Below are 24963 nucleotides of genomic sequence, written 5' to 3' on the forward strand. Positions count from 1 at the left end.
ACGATAACCTGTTGGTAAGAGCGGAGTTTGTACCCTATGGAAATTCCAGGTATTTGTATGCAGAAGACACCATATAATGCATTACCACCCTCCTCCCCACCCCAAACCAAATCTACTCCTGACACATTAATTCTGGATGCCTGAACATAAGCAAGCAGACTTTTAAAAACTAGTATTCCTGCTATAACCTCCAGTATTTAGTGCAGAGTGTGCAGTGACCTTCAGCTTTGTTTTACTTTCAGTGGGATGTTTCAAAAACTGTTCTAGTTCAGCGGTGCCTCCTGTGAGGAGGCCTGTTGACTTCTACCTGTTTCTTTCTCACCGACTTCTGCTACTTTTTGCCTGGCTTATCCTCATCTAAATTGTCTCAAAGACTTCTGTCCTATATTTGTTTTTCGTGGACTTATTTCTTAACAGAAACCCCTAGCACTTACAGTGCCTCCCTCTGACCTATGTACTGCAGTATGTCACACTCAGCTTGGTGTGACATACTGCTATACATAGGTCAGAGGGAGGCACTTAGACTGTCTAACTGCTGCGCTAGCATCACATTCGACTTTGTGAAAACACAGTCAGGATGACACAAGCCTGTCCACATAATTCCTGGACTATTTTTAAGGCCAGATGAGACCTTATTGTTTATTATGACCATATAATCTGACCTCCTGCATAATACAGACCACAGAATTTCACTCAGTAACTACTGCATTAAGCCCACAACTGCTGGTTAAGCTACAGCACATCTTTTAGAAAGACATCTAGTTTATTTGAAGACCTCAAGTGATGGAGAAACCATCACGATCACTTGATATGTGGATCCCTTCAACCTTGTTTTAATGGAAATATGGGTTAAAGGATTAAAAAACGTCACCATCTTAAACTTCCCTTGACTTACTTTCATCCCTCTTGTTTCTTACAGTGTAGATATAGGTCTAGTGACATCTTATGGCTTCTAACATGCCAACTTGTCAACAGTTGGTCAAAAGTACACCGAAGTTCCTTTGAGAGGATAGGAGGCATACAAATGTAAGAGCTTTCCTGTAAAGACAATTAAGTATCATTGGTTAGACCCAGTGCAGGATAGCCTGGCTGATGGAAGGGTCTCTAAAATAATACATGCAGAGCTGCTGAGTCATGGAGGGTGGAAGGCAGGGCTGTGATTATCTTCTCCAGAAGCTTGGATTCCAAATTAGCGTATTATGTCTCCAGGGGATCGGAAGAACCAATACATAAGTGACTCGCCTCTGAAGCTATATCCTTTTCACTTGCCTTAATGCAATGTCATGACATACCAGATTTTGCCATGAGTGTTGGCACACATGTATACTAGTGTTAATTAAATGGGCATGTCTGAACCGCCTGATTGCTGTCACAATCTTACTGAAGAATGATATGCTGTAAGTTGTGATACCAAAAGTGTGGAAGCCAAACCGAGTTTGTAAATGAGCTTCCATCTGTTTGTCGTGGAAAAGACCACCACCCTGTTGATTTTGGATCAGACAGCCTGAGGCACCTTTACTGTTATAACAAGACTACAAGATTACAAGTATGCATACAGGGAGAGACAGCGTAATCCCATGCAAGGGGTAGGCTGCTCTGCCCGTTACAATTTTCACCAAGCTTATAAAGGTTAAAACCGCAAAACATCATATTGATTACACAAGTTATTTGTCCTTTTCTGGTAAATTAATATTGCAAATCAACAAGCTATTTTAACATATATCATGTGTTTTGACAGTGATTGAGCTGGTCATTCTATAATTGAGCAAGCTATTTCCACACTTATAATGCGTTTTGGCAGTGGGTGAGCTGGTCATTCTGTAACTCCATCTTGCAGTTACCGTAAGCAGGCAATAATTATTATACTATATTTTGCTTAAAGCAGCTGGCACTTAAGTGACCCTTTGTCCCCCCGCCCAGTTCCTCTTTTGTCAGTGCTTCATACCCTGTTTCTTCATACATAGTTGTATGCTGATAAACAAATTGTTTTTAAGTAGCATTGGTTTAGTTAAGCCTGAGGCCTGCATATAGGGCCTGTAAAAATAATTGCAAAGCCCCTTTACCTATAAAGCAATGGCAAAGCTTATTTAACGAGACGGGGGTTATATTCCCTATCATGTTAAAGTAAGAGTTCTTTTGGCTAAGCCTGTTAAAACAATGGAAATGATTTTTTCAGTTTGGTAGGTTAGCACTTTCACAGTGCTGGTGCTGTACAGTCTACAGAAAGCTGAGAAGAGGCCTGGTAGACCCTTGCAATGGCAGGAAATCCTGAGAGTATGTATGATCCCTGCACAGTACCACTTCCCATATGTCCTATCTTCTCAAGTGCAAGGCTGAATTGTATTTGAAAAGTGCTTCTCACTTCCAGCATGTGTGAATTTACAGGCTGCTTCAATGAAAGTGGGATTTGTCTTTTGCAATGAATATACTTACGTTGTGCAGTTCAAGAATTGTAGCTCAACTAAAGTAGTCTGTGCTTGAAAGAAGGCTTCCATGAAGCAGATGTATCAAAGAGTACACTGTGTCACCATGACTTTCAGACACAAGTTAATTACCATTATCTTTTTGCTTGCAGACATTCTTGTCTGCAGTGGGACCTCTACACAGTCGTTTGTGTTTTCTGTTAGGCTGCATATCTCTCTACTGGAAGTGGTGGTAATGTGATCTTTGTGGTTTTATTTTAGGATAATTCTACTAGAACATCGATCTGAACAGTAAAACTCAGATCCTTTGAGGACTGCCTGAATACTTCTAGCTCTGAAGAATAAGCAACACTGGTAAATATTTCTCTCATTTCTTTGGATGAGTTAATATTTGGCATGGGGAGAGAAGGGCTAAGGAAAAATTGCCCACTTAGCTCTGGGTCTGCTTAAATGGATTGCTTTTCCAGAACAGTAGCTAGCTGGAGACCTAGTATCAAGGTCCCTTCTAATTCCACATTTCTATGATTTCTGCATAGAGGCTGACCGTTGTATGTCTGCTTCTGGGGCAGAGGCTAGGCCAAAGTTGGAGACTCTCATAGATTCTGTCATACACAGAGGGATGAAGAGTGTGTGATCCTTGTGTTTCTTTGCATAATCTTGTATCTAAGAAGTTTGTGTAGGGCTCTGGGTTTTTAACCCTAATCTCGTCTGTTGGTTGCAGAACTACAGTAAGCCTAAGTGGAAAAATAACACACTCAGCTGGCGTTTGATACCCAGATAGGATATTTGATACTATGAGGGGCAGGTTATCCCATATCTGCCTAGTGCATGGTTTCTGGCACCTCCTCCAAAGCCTATGGTGTTGGTGCTGTCAGGTTACTGGATTTGATGGACCTCTGATCTGATCCAATCTGGCAATCCTTGTGGTCCTGGGCAACGATAAGTAAGGCTGCGAGTTTGTCATGGAGGTCTTGGAAGTCACAGATTCCATGACTTTCCAGGACCTCCATGACTTCTGCAGCGGCCAGTCGCACCGGCCACTGTTGGGCAGTCTTGGGCCGCCATGCCCCTCCAACTCCGCAGCAGCAGGATTTTCAGTGGGGTGGGGCTCAGGGCTAAGGAAAGGGAGTTGGGACACAGGATGGGGTGAGGGCTCCGGGTGGTGCTTACCTCGAAGGGCTCCCTGGAAGCAACGACGTATCCCTCAGCTCGTAGATGTAGGTGCAGCCAGGCTGCTCCACATGCTGCCTCTGCTGCAGGCACCATCCCCACAGCTCCCATTGGCCACGGTTCCTGGACAATGAGAGCTGCTGAGCCAGCGCTTGGGGTGAAGGCAGCGCACGGAGCCATCTGGCCATGCCTCTGCCTAGAAGCCGAGGGACATGTCACCACTTCCAGGGAGATGCACAGAGCCAGATAGGGAGCCTGCCAGCCCCTCCAAAACTCCCTCAGCACCAGGGAGGATCCTGGTCCCCTCCCCCATGCACCCAAGATTTAGTCAGGGATTTATAGTAAATGCCATGGACAGGTCATGGGAAGTCAATTTATGTTTACTGCCCGTGACCGGTCCATGACTTTTACTAAAAATACCCATGACTAAAATATAGCCTAAACGATAAGGAGGGTTCAGATAACATGATAGATTAAAGTAAACAATCTTATAGTTCCGTGTGAGAAGGAGTTTATTTCGACGCTATTTCATGGTAGTGTCATCATGTCAAACTTCTCTCTAAATCCAGTGACCCAGACTGCTCCTCTGGGGTGTTTGGTATTTCTGAAGAATAGGTATCCCATTACCAAGCACGTATTCCAGTGTTCCTATCCTCAAGCAATCTGAAGGATTTAGATTGTCCCTGAGTCCACTCACTGCTAGGGTGCTTCCTTCTGGCCGTGTCTGGGGATTAGCTCCACGCCAGTCCAACACTTCTTTCTGCTGTTTGCTGCATGTCCTGCTGCTCTCTCGCACTCTGTCTGACTTGGGTGCTGTGTGTTTGTGGCTTGGCTCTCTGGCCAAGTCCCTGTGATTTTTTCCCTTCCAGGGAAACCTTTTCGCCTTTCCATACAAAGGGTCCCAGGCAGTCTTCTCATTCCCTAGTGGCTGGTAGGCAAATTCAGGCCTGCCTTCTACTCCCGGTTCCAGCTCAGGAGCCCTCTAATCAGCAGCCAAGGTCTGCACCATCCTAAACCTTGCTGACTTTTCCTGAGCCTTTCCTACATCTTCTGGTTTCCCTCTGGGTTTGTCAGCCCAAATGCTCTCCTCCCAGGGGGTGACTGCAGATCAGGGGTGCCAGAACAGGGGTGGGGGGGAGAGGACCATGGCCCCATCACTTTTAAAAGTGGGAGGATTATGCCCTCACACTTCTTACCTGCTGTAAGTCGAGGGCAGAGGAGGGGGTCGGGTGGAGTGAGCAGGGAATGGGCCTTGGGGGAAAGAGTGGTGTGGAGCCAGAGCCATAGTGTGGGTGCCGATAGGGCTCCTTCCACACACACACTTTTAGGGAGTTTCTGCTGCTCCTGCAGCAGATTAAAACTCTAGGCCCAAACACACCTCCGTTCCCCCGAGGAGTGACTGCAGACTGCTTCTCTGCAGCCCCTTTCTGTTGCCAGCTTCCTGGTTTTTATCTTAGCCCCTCCTATTGCTTTGCAGATGGACTCTGTCCTCATTCAGGGGATTTTTTTAGTCCATCAGATTCCCCTCAGCTGTGGTCTACCTGGTTAACTTCCCCCTTCTCAGCCTCATTAGCCCCTTCCAGGCTAGTGTGGAGTTATATGGTGGTATGACAATTCTAGGGACTTTGTGTGGAACTATGGCTTGACCTACTATGAGGAGAAATTGGGCATGTTTTGGTTTCTCATCTCTTCCCAAAACGTGGCATCACTCCCACCTTCAGTTGTGCTGGGCATTCTTTGGACATATTGCAGTCAGCTAGTGGTTTTGGGATCTTGGCAGTGTTTGATGCTTAAGATACCCACATTACTGAAATCATAATGCAACACTGAATAGGAATAAATCTCCCTCCCTAACTGATCCCCCTGTCTGTACCAGAGCTACACGAGATGACCCTTTAGAGTCATAGAATGCAAGGCAACTCCAGATGTGACTTGTTTTGAGTGGACCCCGTCATGGGAGTATTTATTTGTGCAGGGAAGCGTTCTTTATAGCACTATCAGTGGGATTCTCTATTTCATACTGCAGCTTGACTTGCTGTGTAAATGTGTCAATATATTGCAAAAACGCTAAACTTTTTCTTTGTCTCTAGATTTAAAATGAATGCAATGCTGGAAACCCCTGAGCTGCCAGCAGTGTTCGATGGGGTGAAGCTGGCTGCAGTCGCTGCCGTTCTCTATGTCATCGTTCGCTGCCTGAATCTAAAGAGCCCAACTGCCCCTCCTGATCTCATTTACCAGGACACTGCTCTGTCGCGCTTCCTGCTCAAATCCTGCCCGCTTCTGACCAAAGAGTGAGTGATAAATACAAGCCTTATAACTAATGAACTTTTATACAGTGAAGAGAAGTTGAGCTTAGGTATTCTCACCTCACTGCATACAGTTGTTCAAGAACACCGTAAACCTGGGTATAAATAGATGGCAGGGTATTCTTTGGAGATGCAGAACTAACGGCAGGGACCTATTTTTGTTGGCATAAAAAAGCCCTTTCAAATGATTGTTACCGTATTGCCCAGGGTCCCCAGGATCCAGGCCTCATTAGGCGTGTCTGGGAGCAAACCCCTCAGCTTGGGTAGTCACACTTGGGCTAGTAGGGCTTGAGCTAGCACACTAAAAACAGCTGGGCCGAGGTAGCCAGACAAGCTCAAGCCCACCCCGTTGCCTGGTCCAAGCTCTGATAGCTAGCCTAAGCGGCCGCCGGTGCCATAATGTCCACCCAGTTCTTTTTAGCACGCTAGTGTGAGCTCCGCTAACACAAGTCTTTCTACATGACTGTGAGGCTCTCTTGCAGCTGCAGTATAGACATAGACACGTTGTGTTGTGTTCTGTACAAATGCATGGAAAGGCAGTCCCTGACTCAGTCAGTGTCTTGGCTTACATCACTGGGACATGTTCCCCACTACGGAAGAGTAGGGCCCAGCACAACATGCTTCCTCCTGTGGGAGGTGTAGGGAATATCTGTTATAACGTCCTACACTCCAGTGAGTCAGCGCATTTTGACACTTCTAGAACTTACAGTATAAGAGCTTTTCAATCCATTTGTCAGAGTGCCTGCAGTTCATTTCAAGATGGGTGAAACCATCAAAATGTTGAGCAAAGCAGATCTCTTTCATAGCAGTCTAATAAATAAGAAAGCAATGAAATGCTAGTTCTTGCCAGTTCTTCTTTGAGAGGGAGGCTTGTACAACTTGCATCTGTTAGTTAACTGCAGGAGTGACCCTTTAAGGTATCAGGCCAAAACTTATCCTACTCTGCTGTCTGCAAAGTCAACGTAACTTTTAACAAGAAAGAAGTAAAATCAAATGCTTAATACTGGCCTGTTGCATTGAGGAAGAATCTACATTAACTTGTTTGTGAAGCTTTGGAAGGAAACTGACTTCAGTTTAAAGCTTCTTAAGTGATTATACACAAGGAACAGAAAATGTCTTGAGATCTTTATTCTGAAACACTGTATTGATTGACTGATTCAATCTGTGAGAATTCAGGGATTACTGAATTAACCTGAACTTTTATTTGAGTATGAAAAGTCTAATTGCGTCTATGATACCAAGAATGCTGTTTGTATTCCAATAAGATCTAAAAGCCTTAACCAAGATTGGGGTTTCGTGCTAGGTGCTGTGTAAACACAACAGTTCACAGCTTGAGTCTTGAAAGCTTACAGTCTAAAGAGACAGAATAAAGGGTGGGAGGAAGAAAGTATTATATCTATTTTACAGATTGGGAACTGAGGCTCCAACTAAGTGACTTCTCAAATTCATACACTAAACATGTGGCAGAACTGAGAATTGAATCTACATCACCTGAATCCCAATGCAGTGGTTCAGCCGAAGACCATCCATCTGTTCTCAGATTTGCAAGAAATATTGGTCAGGGAACAATGGATTGGTCAAGTACAGTATATTAGCAAATACTCTCTGAGATTAGAGGTTCTACTCCAGTGACTCTGCTCACATACACAGAATTATGCTGGTCAGCAGTTCTGAAAGCACAAGACTTGTGACCCTCAGTGCCCCAGAGGAAGGTGAGGTTCAGGTGGATGTACTCAACACAGGCTGTTGCAAGGGGCACTAGTCTTGCCTGTCTGTCTCTGACTTTCATCTTTGTTAAAGTCTAGATCCTCCCTCTTTTAAGACACCTCTAGAACAGGGGTAGGCAACCTATGGCACACGTGCAGAAGGCGGCACACCAGCTGCTTTTCAGTGGCATTCACACACCCGGGTCCTAGTCACTGGTCCAGGGGGCTCTGCTTTTTAGTTTAATTTTAAATGAGGCTTCCTAAACATTTTAAAAATCTTATTTACTTTACATACAACAATAATTTAGTTATATATTGTAGACTTATAGAAAGAGACCTTCTAAAAACGTTAATGTATTACTGGCACGCAAAACCTTAAATCCAAGTGAATAAATGAAGACTCGGCACACCACTTCTGAAAGGTTTCCGACCCCTGCTCTAGAATATAAACATCAAAAACATAGATAATGCAACACTTAAAGGTTGCTATTCTGTTGTGCAATAACTGGAGGAAATACAGAAGTAAATTTTCCCAGAGCCTTAACATGACAGTAACAGCCTGTGCAATATTGCACTGTTTACTGTCCACGTTCTCACGGAACCCATAATGTCAAAACTCTGATCTGAGTGGGACTCTCTTCAGCCTGTAACTCTTCTCTAAAAGGAGATACTCTCCCTTTGGGAGGAGTAGTGTGGTTCTCTGACATCTTCAATTTTAAGAATGAAATACATATAGACAAGAATTTATTTTAACTTCCATTTCCAGAGACTTTCAGGAAACAAATATTTAAATCTCTGTAAATATGCATGCAAATCATTCACAAGAGTAATTAACCAACGCTATTACTTGTGCTCATACTCCATTGTAGTATCTTGTAAGGCTTGATTAAATACTAGCTGTTTTAGAGCATAAAGGAAGCTGATTATGCAGCTTACTTTGCATTCGTGTTTGAAGAAAAAAAGAAAATGCCACAATTTCTCCTCCTTTGTGTCTGTACTCAGCTTTCTGTTAAATCCCCCACTGGTACAGCTGTTTCTCTGTAGTAGTGAAGTGAAGATCACCTTCTGGCTTCCAGACAGCCGCAACTTCAAATTCAGTGTACATGTTGGAAAAGTAGTGGCCTGTTAACAGGTATTATTAAAGTGAGTGAGTGATTGGTGGTAGGGAGCTTTCAGGAAAGGGAACGCACGTGGGTAGAAATGAGAGAATAACTTGGATGCTGTCTTGTAAAACTCCGTAGGAAATACCTGAAATGATTTCTAAGGGGTTGGTTTAGTCCCAGCTTCACAGCCTTCAGCTGTATTTATACTTTCAAAATCTGTATTTACACTCATCAACAGAAAGGGTCTGTACACTTCATATATGAAGCTACTGAATCTGACTTTAGAAACTTAGCTGTGGCTTGTCCAACTCGGAGAGAAACCCGAGTCCAGAGTGTCTTCATCAGACATGCCACTCACGTTCAGTGCCTTACTAAGTGTAACGTTGTAGCATGTTCCTCTTTGAGTCTATTTTTTTTTTTCTTGACAGTCTTATTCCAAGAACCACAAACTGGGATGTAGTACCTTCCTGCAGTAGTCCAGCTGGTGTTAAGTGAATTAGTGAGGAACTTCATAGTTGCCTGAGACTGGTAGATGCCAGTGGTGCTTGTAACAGGATCACCAAATAAGTTACTTACAAGCTTTCCAGTAATCTCTTGTGGACTCCCTTCAGACCCAGCCAATGGAAAGGAATTAGATGTGGCACATTGCTAAAATCCCCATCTGTCCTCCTACCCACCATTTCACTGTTTTCATTGTCTGGCTCTCTCTTGTTCATCAAATGGAAGTACATTCTAACTGGTACTGTGGTAGCAGCGGGCTCTTAACAGTCATAATTTAAGCAGCAGTGTCTCTTGCTCTGAGGCTCTTGTATCCTGATCAGTGACTGTCAGTCTCTCAGTGCTCTGGGATGACCAAAATTTGCACCTGTCTTTTGTCACCAGCTGCCAGACAAGTTCAGTTAAGTTAGCAACCTGCTGTCCCTCTTGTTCCTTTATAACTATAACTTGTTCTGTTGTCTGACTCTCACTTAAACAAGCACATCTTGTGTTCATTGTGCCTTTTCTGGGCTATGTTTTTTGATACACCTCTACCCTGATATAACACGAATTTGGATATAACGCAGTAAAGCAGCGCTCCAGGGAGGCGGGGCTGCGCACTCTGGCGGATCAAAGCAAGTTCGATATAACACAGTTTCACCTATAACGCAGTAAGATTTTTTGGCTCTCGAGGACAGTGTTATATCGGGGTAGAGGTGTATGTGGGTTTTCTTGCTGTGCCAGTGTGTATCCATTCTCTGGTTTCTTGCGGGGCGAGATTGATAACCACAGGAGATCTGTTCCCTTCCCAGACCTCTCCTCCCCCCAAGACCTCTCATCAAGGATTTAAAACTGTAAACATGTTTCATATGGCCAGGCTTAGGCAAATGACTCTGTGAAAAGCCTTTTAATACATACTGAAAGCACACCCAGGAATACAGCCTAGGTTTTTTTACCCTTTTATCCTTTGCCTGTGTAGTAATTTTATATCCTAGTCATGCTGCCTGGCACCAGAATGCTATTTCATACTGTCATGCTTTGTCCTTTGGCTGCTTCCTCCTCCTGAAAGGAGCAAATCTGCTCCTTTGCTCGTCTCCTCCCTCCATTCTCCAACAGTGGTCAAGGAAAAGACAGCAAATACTTAGTGTTTTACCTAACACAAACAGTTGACAAATTAATTGAAAGAGAAGGTATATTTTGGCAGCCTCAGGGACATGTGAACTAATCTGATGGTAAACCAGGACGCTAATAAATAATCCACTGTGGATTTGTGAGAGATTGGAGCCCAGGTCTTTTCTCTCCACTCCCCTCTCCCCTATGGTCATCTAGCACTGACTTTCCAATCTTCCATATGGTTGGTACTATACTTTCATTCAGCAGCTCATGTTTTCCAGAAGTCTACCATGATATTCCACTTCATTGGTTTGACTAGGAACACTTCTCTCTTGCCTCTGATGCTAAAGCTTTTGGGGATATAGCTTATGAAATCCACTGTGTTTATATAAAACTGTACTTAATCCTTCCCCCCTCTCCCTCCCCCCGGGAAAAAAAAACTGCAGCATAGCTGAGGGATGCAGCATAGCTGAGGGAAACCCCCTTTGCAATGCAAGTGCTTCCTGTCTCTGTAGACAGCTTCCACAAACTTGATTTCTGGTGTCTGCAGTGACTTTTTTTCCACAGGAAGACTAATATAAGTATGAAGTTCCCCAAATTGCTTTCACTTTGGCTGTTGTATGCGACAGCTAAGACTCCAAATGTGCAACAGGCCAGCTGAGCTGATGCAGAATATCTGCTGCTAAATATTTAAGGGCTCTGAAGCCTTTTGGTTTAAGACAAGACTTTTTGAATCATTCCAGAGAGGTTGAATAATCTGCAAGCTTCTCCTCTGTCTAGGTAGTGAATAGGAAGCAAGCTCTTAGACTTTAAGGTCAGAAGGAACCATCACGATCATCTAGTCTGACTTTCTGCACATTGCTGGCTACAGAACCTCACATACTCACTCCTGTAATAGACACCTAACCTCTGGCTGAGTTACTGAAGTCCTCAAATCATGATTTTAAAGACTTCAAGTTACTGAGACTCCACCATTTACACACGTTTAAATCTGCAAGTGACCTGTGTGCCATGCTATAGAGCAGGGGTCTCAGACTCCTGGCCCATGGGCCATCTGTGGCTCGCAAGCCTCCCCAATGAGTCCCGTGGGGCTCCAGCAGTTTTGGGGCCAGGTCTCTCCCTTGGCCCCACCTGCCGCCCCCAGGTGCTCCGCCTTCAAGGGCAGCGCAGCAGAGCTGAGCGGCATCTGCCTGCTCGCTCCAGTGGCTGCTGGCCCCTCCCTGTAGCCCAGGGGCAGGGCGGGGCTGTGCCTCCGTGCACTGCCCCCACCCTGAGCACCCCTGCAGCCAATGTGGCACTGCGGGGGCAGTGCCTGGGGGCAGAAGCGCACCCCACCTTGGAGCCCAAAGTAAAGTGCTGCACTGCCTTCCCACACCCCCTACCACTCCCAAATTCCCTCCCAGAGCCTGAATCCCCTTCCCACACACCCCCTCCCACTCCCAAACTCCCTCCCAGAGCCTGCACCCCAGACCCCCCCAAAGTCCCTCCCAGAGCCCAACCTCTGATCCCCTCTGCACCCAGACTCCCTCCCAGAGCCTGCACCCTAATCCCCTACCCCAGACCTTCTCCCCCACCCAAACTCCGTCCCAGAGCTTTAAGCAGGTGGGGGAGGGATTTAGAGGGGGACAGGTTCTGGCTGGCATGAGTGACATTGGCCCACTGGGAGGATTTGAGGACTGGCACTGGCCCTAAGGTAAATTGAGTTTGAGACCTCTGCTATAGAGGAAGGCAAACTCTTCCCTGCCCGGTCTCTACCAGTCCGACACAAGGGAAAATTCCCCAAATATGGCAGTCAGTTAGACCCTGATCATTTGGGCAAGACCCACCAGCCAGACACCTGGGAAAGAATTCTCAAAGTGGTGTTGACTATAAAGTTTACAAGATCAGTCTTCTTGAGAGCGAGTCCAAAAATCCTAAACTTGGACCACTTCTCCCTCCAGCCCCACCCTGAAAGAATGGGGAGCGTAGCCTCTTATTTACAGCATGGGAGTTGGCAGACAGGACTCCTGGGTTCTACTCTTGACCCTGTAGTAGACTTTCTGTAACCTGGAGCAGAGCACTTAACTCTGTTGCCTTCTTACCATCTGTAAATGCATATACAGTAGTAACACCTCCAAGTGATGTAAGGGTTAATGTTTGTAAAGCGCTAAGCTCCTCAGTTGAAATGTGCAGCACATGAAGTACAAAGTATCTCTGTTGATAAAAGCCTTTCTGTTGCTGAATGTCCATTTTCAAACGTGTGAGAATCTGAACACTGACACTTCCTAATAAAAATAAAATAGTTTTGTGTGCTTTGTTTGAGCTGCTCTAGAAAAGCAGATTGTTGAACGCCCAAAAAATAGCATAGTCTGAAAACTGTAATCTTCTGCCCACAAGCCACCAAACCTTAATCTGGAAACCGATTTGTTGGTATTGGTTCTATTAATATCAAATCATGTCCATTTCTAACAAATATTTTCCTCTTGCTCTCCCTGAGGGACTGTTTACTGCCTCAGTCACTGATATATGGGGTTGAGTTTCCATTATACAAACACAAAGCATATGGTGCTGAAAATAGGCTCACACATCCTAATGGTGTTTATATAACAGGATGTGCATGCACTCAGCCAGTTCAGGCTAGTTATCAGTTTAACACTATGTACCTATCAGTGACAGGGCACGTAAGTCAGTTACTATGGTAGGTAACCATCAATCCCAGACTTGCTTTCTTGTCAGCTTTGATTTGTAGTGGTCAGTTATTGAAATACATTGGTGTCTGTGGGTGGTGTAAAGTTTCATAAAGGATATTTATAGGGCATCTACTGGAAGAAGTTATAATGTGCTGCCTTGGATGTCTGTCATTGGTCAGGGTATTAGTAATCTGTAGCAGACTTGATCATAACAGGGAGGTCATTTGAGATGAGCCAGAACAAGGTCCTGCGGTAAACCACTCTGAACTAATTAGTTCGGTACTTAGTACCTGTTGGGCTTGGATTCAAATTTGGCTGCTCTGGTCTCACTCCGGTAGTCGTAAGTGAGAGTTTGAGTATTGGCTAGGAAGTTTCAGAAACTGTGCAGGTGCCAGCGTAGACTTCTTTAGTTTTAGTGTCTCTAGCCTTCCTTGCAAAAGGAGAAATAAAACTGTAAACAGCCTATGAAATGCTACAGCATTCTTGATCAGTACACAAGATTGCCAATGCTACTTGATGCAATGTAGAGGCATGGTATCCTACACTGCAGTAGCTTGTTTAGGCTGGAGAATGAGAAGCTGCTTTCAGGGTATTTCTTTTCCTTTGGTTTATACTGCGGCTGCATTATGGAGAAGCTAAAAGGAGCCTTTGTCGTCTCCTTGGACTCTGTAGTACAGTTTGGGAAATCTTAGTTCCTGTTCCCACTGGAAGACCACACATCATGTTAACTGTGTTGTAGGGAGCTACGGTATTAAAACTGGGTCTCCTACCAGGTAGGGCTTACCATGATGGGCCTACTATGGACTCCTGAGTAATTCTAATGGGTCATGTCCAACAAGCCTCTCTGCAGGTGCACCCATTTTGCCTGCTCTAGAGAGAAGGCAAGGAATCTAACAAAACTATGTAGGTCTGATCTCTAGCTCATGTTTCTCTGCATCATGCCATGCAGGACCTATTTCCTTCATGTGCTGCTCAGTTCTAATGGGCTTTAAAAGCATCTGCCTGGGCATAGGCCCTTCTGTTTTGTTGCCTGTTGAGATTTTGTGGGAGCAGCTTTCTGTTGTAGCTCTTTGCCGTACAGCAGTGTTTCCCAAACTTGGGACGCTGCTTGTGTAGGGAAAGTCCCGGGCGGGTTTGTTTACCTGCCGCATCCGCAGGTCTGGCCAATCGCGGCTCCTACTGGCTGTGGTTCACTGCTCCAGGCCAATGGGGGGCTGCTGGAAGCGGTGTGGGCCGAGAGACGTACTGGCCAACACTTCCAGCAGCTCCCATACTGTCCTTACACAACTACCTGATCCTCCATATTAAACAAAACTCTGGCTGTCTTTTTCCAGTACTTGATACTCATTCTGTACTATTAAGGTATTTCTGTCCAGCTGGGTTGAGTTTGAAAACATTTCCTGTGATGACTTACTATTTCTTACAGTGTTGTACAGAATAAAGTTGAAAACGGATCATCTGTTTCTGTGTCTTGCAGAGGGTGGAGGTGCTGGCGCTTTCGGAACATAATGCTTGGCTAGCTGTCACTGCCAACATATCCTCCTGCAGCAGTGGTCATAAACCACAATGCATAGCATGGACACTCCTTTATCATTTGTCGTGTGTTACTAATAGTAAAAGCTGAAGGTCACACCAATTCTATAAATAAAGATGTGTACCCACAGGACTGTCCTTGCCAGTCCTACGTAGACTTTAACCACAGTACTGTGTTGTGGTTGGTTCCCAAGGATTTTTTTTTAAACTCGCCATTAAGAGAAGCAGACAACATAATTCTTCACAATAAACCTTCAGCTGTTTTAGTGAAGGCCTATCTAAAAAATGGAGAACCAAGTGACCTTTTGACTGGATTCTTATAGCTCTGATAGGTACCATTTGTAAACATTTGTTCCATAGCGCAGAAGGTATTTGGTGGTTGTGGTTGGCATGTTTGTGTTGCAGTATCACTCAAGGCCTCAGTCAGACTGTCTTGTACTCCGCCCTGTACAAACTCAGTAAAATGGCTCTCACTCCAGTGAGCTTGCCGTTCAAATTAAAACCCTGTCTATTTGGTCTATAGTTTAAGTCCATGATTGGCTTCACTTGAAAACTTCAGTAGGTAAGAATTTGTGATTATTGCAATTGATGTACTACTAAAAAGTTAGAAGGGATTTCTGAAAGGAAGAAATTCCTACCCTATTTATCAATGTAAAGATATTTCTTACCTTCATAACTGGTAGCTTAGAATATGAAAAAAAACAATAGCCAAGACCCCTGCATAAACCTGCTCCAGCTTTGCTAGGGTTCATTTAAAGATTTGACTTCTAATTGATCACACCATGAAAGAGGAAAAACAACTTGCTTTCCCTCAACACATTCCTGTCTTAACTAGCTACTTTCCACTCACTAGTCAGATTCATCTATAAAGTATATAAATAATATACCCCACAGTTCCTCTGACTTGGACAAAGAAATAGTTTGTCTCTTGCACCCTTTTGTAACCTTACTGCATGCTGGTTGGAGGCTCTGGGTTTATTTTCCAGTTATTCCAGCCTGTGACCCAAAGCAATATAACTTACAGTAATTCTTAGCTCTTTTATATGCCTTTTTTTGTAAAGCACTTTGAGATTTGGGGATGAAGAATACGAAGTATCGCTGTCCCTGTTTTGATGCATAAATTTATAATCTTTTGAAATTAAATCCAGTTTGTTTTGCCCTTATTTCACTATAAGTGGATTTTTCTCCTTTTCCACTGAAGCATCCAACTTCCGGATTTTGAGAGATTTTACCTAACGTTCGATCTTTGTTTCTATACTCAGATTATAGAATTCTTCTTCCTCTTGATATGAAAGAATCGAAACCTTTAGGACTTCTTCACTTTCTCCAAGATGGTATTAGCCTCCTTAAGCATTTCCTCTTTTCTTGGCCACCAGCTTCTGTGGCTTTGATTTTGTGTGGGGGACTTGGTGCACATAGCCTTGTCACAATGAGACTGGGGACTCTCTGAACAAGTGGAAAAATCCATTGAGTGAAGTGCTGAAGCTTAGGTAGGAGATGATTAAAATGAAAACTGGCTAAGATTGCATTTTACCTATTTGAGGCCTTGGCTACACTGGCGCTTTACAGCACTGCAACTTTCTCGCTCAGAGGTGTGAAAAAAACACCCCCCTGAGCGCTGCAAGATACAGCGCTGTAAAGCGCCAGTGTAAATAATGCCGCAGCGCGGCTCCCGGTGCTGCAGGCTAAACCCCATGAGGATGTGGAGTACATGCAGCACTGGGAGAGCTCTCTCCCAGCGCTGGCGCTGCGACCACGCTCACACTTCAAAGTGCTGCCACGGCAGCGCTTTGAAGTTTCAAGTGTAGCCAAGCCCCTAGTAATGTTACCTTGATATAGTGGTCGTTGGATTGTAAAGGAGTCCAAAGCAGGTTATTTAAACTGCAGATAGCTCCTCATGTGTTCCTAGGCTAGCTCTCTTCATTTCCAGTAGAAGGAACCTAATCTTGACATCAAAGTACTATTCTGGGTAGCCTGGTCATTCAGGGTTAGTGAGTATTTCTAACTTCTAACTACAGAAGTGTAAACACATGACTAATGCTAAGATGTCCTTGCCCTAAGCAAAGCAGCGTGAGGTTTCTAAATTCAGCTCTGCTCAGCCACTTAATGGGTCTTCTGAAAAGCTGAGCGTTTTGCATGCTACATTAAGGTAACGTGCCTAAAAAGGCTCTTTGCTTGCTCTCTGCTTGCTCGCCTCCAAGAGCTTGAGTGAAATAGAATAAATCACTGTGCAGAGAGCAAGTTCTGCTTCCTGGACTCCTTTGGTGCAAGAAATAGGATTTTGCAGAACCTCAAATCTTGTTCTGAATGAAGTGGGCATGAATTTCAAATGGAGATGTGTGGAGCACATAGGCAGCCCATGACCATACCTGCACAATCTCTGGGATCCCTGTGCTGCATCCTTTTACTTAATCCTTTCTGTTGAGGCATAAGATTGCTAAACCTGCACGTTCAGTGTGTACTGGTGTAAACTACTTTAGGGTTTGGGCTGTGCCAGCTGAAGTGTAAAACTCAACTGGAGCTGTGAAACAAACTGCCATTCTGGACAAACTGGACAAACTGCCCCTCTTACAATCAGTGCTTGCATAATAACTTCTAACCAGAAGGCAGAAGTATCAGTCCTCAGAGAAATACCTCCAAATTGACAGCGATGATCTAGGGTGACGGGATCAGAGGCTGGAAGCATAGCATAGGTGGGGAGAAGGAAGGGACTAGGAACCTAAAATAAAATAAAATTGAAATCTTGAGCTCTGCACACACTGATGGGCACCTAGAATGGTGTCCTGGCTCACCCCCTCTGGGCAGGATCTTGTGGCTGTGGCACTTACAGGGTCACCAAAGCTGTTACATCCGAATGACTGGATATGTGATAGCAACTGTAAACTGGGCTGCATGTAAATAAGGGAGAAGTGAAAATGGAGCTTGCTGCTGTCTTAGATTTCTAATTAAGAAGGCAGCACTGAACAGTCTGTCAGCAACTGGACGCTGCAACCATAGTTGCCATGGGAACATTTTTTTCCCCCTTCCAAACAACAACAACAAATACCTACTCCAGAGCCCTTAGCTGGTTGATTTTCCTCCCTTCCCCCTACTCCCCCCATTGTAGAGTGGCTTGCTGCTTAATGCTGACTGTATTCGTTCCAAGTTCTGATGAGGAGACAGGTAGAAGTAAAGCGGAAGGATTCCCTCTTGCAGATAAGAATGCAGGATGACTTGGAATCCGTCTATTAGGGAACTGTTCCTAGTGCCATAGAAAAAGCCAGGGTCAAATGATCATGAAGTAGGATGTGCGTTAGTCTCTTCAGGGGCTCAATATCTTTGTTTAGTTCCACGCGCGCAGTAGTGTTGACATGCCAGTTCTCGCAGGTAACATATGACCCATATTAAAGTTAGACAGACAAGTTCCTTCTTAACTCTGAGGCTATGTTCTTGGTACCTAAACTCTTGAAAATAATCTTTAATGTTAGTAATGTTAGGCCCAGCAAGCATATGGCTATATTTTTGCTCTTCCTATTAAAACTTATTTGGATAAAATGTTGTCCAAGAAAATCTTGGGCCTGTACAATCAGTTGTTACAAACAAGTAAACATTGGGGTGGGGCTGTAGGAAAACAGGAGTATGTAGCTCTTTGAACAGATGCCTTTGCTAGATTGGTGAGCCTGGTTTCCAACAGTATTGTTGGGTGTGGGAGTGTGGAAATCAAAGATTTGTAAGGGAACAAAATGCTGATGAAGATGTGAGAACCCACTTCATTTTCCTGGCAGCAGCAGCAGCAACTTTCTGTCCCTGCTTGGAATAGAAGTGTAGCAACTTCTCTCCCAAATATACCTGTCCCTTTTGATGATAATATATGCCTTATCCTGTGAAATCCCAGTGGCTTGGGCTATAACTACTAATTGGTGCCAGTCCAAGGTTTTGGACCCTTTCATCCAGGCCCCTCTTCTTCAGTGTTTAAATATCTAACTCAAAATAAGTACTACAACCTCAGAAAATGAGTAAAAATACCAAATAAAGTACCTCCTAATGTGGAACATAGATACCAGAATTTGAGATCTCTTTGCAAAAGCAGAATATCATGATTTTGAGAAAATAGTTAGCTTTTTCAGTGCTGGAAGAGCTGGTCCTCGTGTCCCATCAGCCATATCTCGAGCAATGGGTTGTGCCTTGCCTAATATAGCGTTGGGGTTTTCAGCTCTTTTTCTGCATATTCCATGCCCGTGGAATTGCATACAGCTTGTTTACCACCATCTCAGTAATGCAATTCTCATTCTTGTTTTAGCAAGTAATCTGTGGCATTATAAAATGGGATTGTACAATAAAACTCAACCACATTTTTGTTTAGTTCCATCTTTCCTGCCCAGCATGTTACCATTACCCAGATTCTTCCCCCATCTATGGTCCTAGATTTATGTCTCAATCTTCTGTTACGTGCGTAGTTGCTGAAGAATCTTGAGGTAGCTGGCATATTGTACACTGCTGCTGGCAGTCATCCAGATCCAGTGCACCTCTCCTGTATAGAGATGTCTGACTGATAACAAATGTATGCAGTTAGTTGTCTTGTAGCTTCTCTTAAAAGCTTCCTAATTGGATGATAGAACCTCGAAAATACCCTAAGGGATAATTTGCATGGTACAGGGTAACAGTTCTTTTGTAAACAACGCAGTTGAGGCATCTGTCCTCTGTTTACTTCTTGTAGAAGTACCTGTTTTTTCAGTTGGAATCTATTTTTATGCCTTCTTGGAATGTACAGTTGCAGGAAGGATGTACCTCAGTATAACACCTTCCTTTTTTGTTTTGGGGGTCTTCGAATATATCTTCCAACACTGTGCTGAGGGGATGGAGTGAGGGCAGTAAGCATAGGAGAATGGCAAAACACGTCAAACTGGATCTGAGCTCTTGAGAGATACAGACTGTAACGTCCCATTGTCACTGAGCAGCTGTGCAAGGTCCTTGCTTATATCTGGGAATGCACTGGAGGAGAGTTTAGTGTTTCCTGCTTTAGGTTAGAGTTCTGCATGTCTGACTCTGATATCAGTCACAAGCAGAGTTCCAGTATTGGCCCCTCTTGTCTTGGCACAAAGTCAGCAGCATAAATGACCACACCCTGATGTTAAAAGCAGCATGAAGCAAAGTGGCCATGTATTGATTATTATGTTCTCCTGCATGACTAAAAAGGGGTTATCTTCTGGACTTTCAAATATATATTTGGAAACGGACTCCAGTTCCGCTCAATCTGTCCTCTACCTTCAGAGTCTCTGCTATTGCCTGTGTAGCTCTCGAAAGCCTTTGGGGGTAGATGTATATGTGCAATATTAAAATAGCAGTATTTAATTTCCAGTGTTGCTTTTATACATAGTTTGGAAAAATGTTTAGATCAGTGTTTCCCAAACTTGAGACGCCGCTTGTGTAGGGAAAGCCCCTGGTAGGCCGGGCTGGTTTGTTTACCAGACCCATCCACAGGTCAGCCGATTGCGGCTCCCAGTGGCTGCAGTTCGCTCATCCAGGCCAATGGGAGTTGCAGGAAGTGGCGTGGGCCAAGGGATGTACTGGCTGCTGCTTCCAGCAGCTCCCATTGGCCTGGAGCAGCGAACTGCAGCCAGTGGGAGCCACGATTGGCCGGACCTGCGGATGCAGCAGGTAAACAAACCAGCCTGGCTTGCCAGCGGCTTTCCCTACACAAGCGGCGTCCCATGTTTGGGAAACACTGATTTAGATCAAGATGGAGTAGGAGGACTATTGTGTACCTTCAGATCATCTCAGTAGGCTGGTTTCAAAGAGTTAATGGTTGAGAAAGTTGGAGCGGCAGCTCTCTTTCTTGGGTACTTCTGAGGTGCTCCTCAAGCAGATTTCTTATCACATTTGTAAAGGAGGTGGTATTTCCCAAGGAAGTTGAGGCTTTTTATTGTGTTGGTTTGGGGACTTTCTACAACATCTTAGATTGGAAGACATATTCCCACAATTTATAGGGCTTCAGAATTACTGTGGCCTGTAGAAACTTTCAGAGTAGCTGTAATCTCATTCTTTTTTCTTAATTAATAAATTCAGCTCTGATGGTCTACTCTCCAGTGGAGAGGGATATGGGCTGCACTTGATCAGCCCTTTCTTCTGATACTCTTTTTCCCTCTTCATACTCCCGTCCCGTGGGCAATATGAATAGGTTGCGATAGTGGATGCATACTGCAGTTACTGGGAGTTTAACTGTGTTATCAGTCGCACTGGTGTATGCCGCTCTCCCTCCCAACAAATGGGAGGGATATCTTTTGTGAGAAATTAGAACGTCATGTATGTTTCTGGCACTGTATCATGGAAGAACTATAGGCCCTATGAGCTGAGGTCCTGCTGAGATCAGCATTTAAAGCAGGGATTAAATCTGTATGTATGAGTAGTATATTTTCTTCCCCAAATTTAAAGCAGTAGCTTTTAGAATAAATCTACTAGGTTTGCATTTGAATATGACCCTGGTCTCAACAAAAAATAATTTGAGAAGGCTTTTCAGAGAGCCCTCTAGCGAGTTCCTCAAGCTTGAGACTTTTAAACTGACTCACTTGCAGACTATTCTGCAATCTAGTGCTATTAAGAGAAAGATATGTGAACACTAGTTGTACGTTTCTGTTAACAATAGTGTTATATTTCTAATCAATACTTACAGGAATAAAGTTACTTGTGCATGTCCTGATTCTTGCTGCTTATATGTACGTTAGCATTAGCTCCATTCACGTGCTATTAGAGTGAATAGGGGAGAGTGCAACTGCTCCAGTCTGTCTAAGCCAGGGATGGGCAAACTTTGGCCCAAGGGCCACAATAGAGTTGCAAAACTGTATGGAGGGCTGGGTAGGGGCTGTGCCTCCCCAAACAGCCTGGCGCCTGCCCCCATCCGACCCTTCCCACTGCCTGCCTCCTGACTGCCCCCCTTCAGAATTCCCAACTCATCCAACCCCCCTCCCCTGCTCCTTGTCCCCTAACCGCACCCTCCTGGGACCGCCCCCAGAACACCGCCTCCATCTAACCTCACTGCTCCCAGTCCCCTGACTGCTCTGACCTCTATCCACACCCCTGCCGCCTGACAGGCCCCCCGGGACTCCCACATTTATCCAACCCGTCCCTTGACCGCCCTCCATAATCTCTGCCCCATCCAACCGTTCCCTGTCCTCTGACTGCCCCCCCACCCGGACCCTCTGCCCCTTATCCAACCTGGCTCCGGCCCCCTTATCATACCGCTCAGAACTGCATGTCTGGCAGCCGTGCTGCCCAGACGGAGCTGGACACTCTACTGCTCTGTTTGGCAGGAGCGTGCAATCCCATCGCACAGAGCGCTGCCTGCATGGCTGCAGGAGAGGGGCCAGGGACTAGTCTTCCTGGCCAGGAGCTCAAGGGTCGGGCAGGATGGTCCCATGGGCCAGATGTGGCTGTCATTTGCCCACCTCTGGTTTAAGCAAAGGTATCAGTTTGACTGGGTTTTGGGGATAGGGGGAAGATGTGGGGGCAGAGAGAATCGGGGCTATTCCTTACTAGTTTCCTCTCCTCCCCACCTCACATGATGGAGGAGAAGCTTCTTTTCCACACACTCACTCACTCTTCCAGTTTCCAGCTGATTTGACTTCTCCAGAGCAGCTCCTCTTGATTTTTTTGGGAAAGCCCTACATGTGGCCGCGGCATTGGCTTGGAAGCTGCGCTATCACATGCATTTTTTCAAGCTGTTCACAGGGGTCTTCAGAAAGCCAGCCTGATATGGTTATCTGCCAAAAATCATACTTCGGAACAGAACCTGATATGATTTTTGGCAGTGAATCGTACATCGGAACAGAATAAAAATACAGCCAGGCTGGTCAAGGAAACCACTTGTACTTTCAGTGCTATCTCTTTGTTAATAAGCTAGTAACTAAATAGGAAATAAAGTTGACTCCCTTTAATAGGCTGTGTGAAACCGAATGTGAAGATCAGTGTTGGAATTGTCTGCTCTTAGCTTGTGAGTTCAACCCCCTTCTATGTTTGGAGTTGTAAGAATTATATTTTTGATAGTACATCTGCTGCATTGCACTTGGCAATCTTAAGAATGTACCTAATTCTTTTTTGTTTGTTTTTAATATTGACGCATTAGCAGTAATTCTCTAGTGAAGGTTGTATTAAGATATTTTTATGTGTATATAAAATCCCTGTCTCTGCAATAATTTAAGACTTGGTACCGAAGAATCTTGTTTGTGGAAGAGTCTAATCTACGTGTTCAGTGAGTCCACAAAATGTTTTTATAGTGATAACTTTATTGCAGTAGCACCCCTAGTGAGCTATGGGCTGTACAAACATAGGAAGACTAGATCTGGCAACCTGAAGATGCTACAAACAAGGCAGTCAGGGTTATAGGAACGTGTCCGTATTCCTTATATATCCAGCTTCTATTTTATCAATTACAAAAAACTTAGTTTCTGGGTGGACTCTTGGTGTTGAAGTGGAGAAGGGACTGTGGTGTGAAAGGGGAGGGGAAAGGATGGGGCAGAGCTGTGGAGTGCATTGGTGTAAAAGGCTTTAATTCAGGTCTCATTTTATTGAGTTATTGCTACTGCTTAAGCAGCAAAGTTGAATGGAGGAATCCACGCTCTCTTCCTTCTTTTGGCAAAGCCTCCACCCTCTCTGCTCAAGAAAACAGGAACTTTACTTCATATGGTCTGGAGCAATAAAAGAGGAAGCAAATGTCAAAAGTTCCTGAAAACATCACAGAGCTGTTACTCCACAGTCACGCTCGGATTCCCAGGAGGCTGTCAGCTGTTCTGAAACTTGCTTTGTGTAACATGCCCTGCATAGTAGGAATGTGGCTCCAAACTGGGGTGTGTGTTGACCTATGTCCCCTGGGATTAGTTTTCTCCTTCTAGTTAATGAATCATATTCATGCTTTTCATGTTAAGAGATGATTTGTGTTTGCATCCCTTTGAGACATGCGCTGAGCCTCTGTCCCCCTGGCATGGTGGTGAGGTGTCTGACCTTTCATGCCTGTGCAGCTTTATGCGTCTCATTAACTGAGAATTCTTGCCAGCTGTGCTAGTGTGTTAGCAAAAGGGATAAAACCATCCCCTTCGTGCCCCTCCCCCAAACCTCCATATTTTCCTCTTGGGTTCATGAGGAACTGTAAATCAGAGATAAAAAGCCATCTGCCCTGGCATCCAGCCCTAGCATGCTCCTGATAAGCTTAGTACAGATGTGCTTCCCTCATTTGGCAGGAAATGCTTTATTTAGCTCCCTGCAATGAAAGGTTGTCCTGTGGGTTTTTTTGTTGGTTTGTTTTTTTTTCCCCTGTAGTCCTATCTAGCAACAGGAGAGGCAGAGTGGCCCAGTAACATTCCTGCCACTAATCTAGCACTGTGCTCTTCAGAATTCTGTACAAGCACTGAGCCATCACCTCCTGTCAGGAAGGCATGTGGCAAACTAACGGACTTGGCATGGATGGGACTGAGAGCCATACCCCAGAGTCTTAAAACTGGCTTGGCACTGACATGCTATGTGGCCTTGTGCTCATGCTCAATGAGTGCCTTTATGGTTCCAAATTTCTAACTGACTTCATGCCTGCTGACTAATTTAAAGTCAGTTTAAGCAACTTGTACCATTTAAAACCTGATCTACAGTAAAAGGTGGCTTGCCTCATTTTTACCGCACCAGTAGACCACAAGGGTCTGATTGGTTTCTGAAAGAGCATTTGTACTCTGCTTCTGTCACTAAAACCTTAATGTGCTGGAGCTTCTGGATCCTGGCCTTTCTGCTGTCTGTGTTAACTAGACTTAAGTAGGGAGACATTTCCTTTTCTTTCGTCTCTGAGCTGGCAAAGCTGCTCATTACAGCACTGCCAGTCATTGTAGCAAATATATTCAAACCTTGTTCTACTAACTGCAGGAAGTGATGGAGGTAATGTCTCTGATGTGTCAGAGGATTGCAAATTGACTATTAAAGGCTCAAGACTACAAAACTGAATTCCCTTTCTTTCCTTGCAGGTATATTCCACCCATGATCTGGGGGAAGAGTGGACATATCCAGACGGCTCTTTATGGGAAAATGGGGAGAGTGAGATCACCACATCCTTATGGACTTCGCAAGTACCTCACAATGTCAGATGGAGCGACAGCAACTTTTGATCTCTTTGAGCCCCTGGCTGAACACTGCATTAGAGGTTAGTCAATCAACCACGTTGGAATGCATAGCTTTAGTCTGTCTGATTAGTGATTTGTCTAAATATTTGTTGAAGTACATTTGGAAAAATTACACTGCTGTCCTGGAGAAACCCAGAAAGATTGGGGGCTAACTTTGATTCAGTGGATGGGGGAGATGAGGACTCATAGCCCCCCCCAAATTGGCTATTGCTTACAAAATCTGCACTGCTGTGTACCTGTATACTGAACTTCAGAGCCTGTGGTTTAAATTTAGGAGGTGGCCATGGATAAACTACTGTCAGACCTGCACTTAGAGCAGTAAGGGATGTGTTG

General features: G+C 44.6%; 1 protein-coding gene across 2 annotated transcripts in view; it reads left to right on the forward strand.

Moving 5' to 3' along the window:
• ABHD2 (abhydrolase domain containing 2) overlaps window positions 1-24963 on the forward strand; it is a 65891-nt gene that overhangs the window by 10306 nt on the left and 30622 nt on the right. For both annotated transcript variants that reach the window (XM_030577007.1, XM_030577008.1), the window contains 3 exons: window positions 2685-2777; window positions 5684-5884; window positions 24475-24650. In XM_030577007.1, coding sequence (XP_030432867.1) covers window positions 5691-5884; window positions 24475-24650 — 370 coding nt within the window. In that variant the 5' untranslated portion in view covers window positions 2685-2777; window positions 5684-5690. The remainder of the gene's footprint in view (window positions 1-2684; window positions 2778-5683; window positions 5885-24474; window positions 24651-24963) is intronic.

This window comes from Gopherus evgoodei, chromosome 10 (genome assembly GCF_007399415.2).
Source record: "Gopherus evgoodei ecotype Sinaloan lineage chromosome 10, rGopEvg1_v1.p, whole genome shotgun sequence".
Lineage (NCBI taxonomy): Eukaryota > Metazoa > Chordata > Testudines > Testudinidae > Gopherus > Gopherus evgoodei.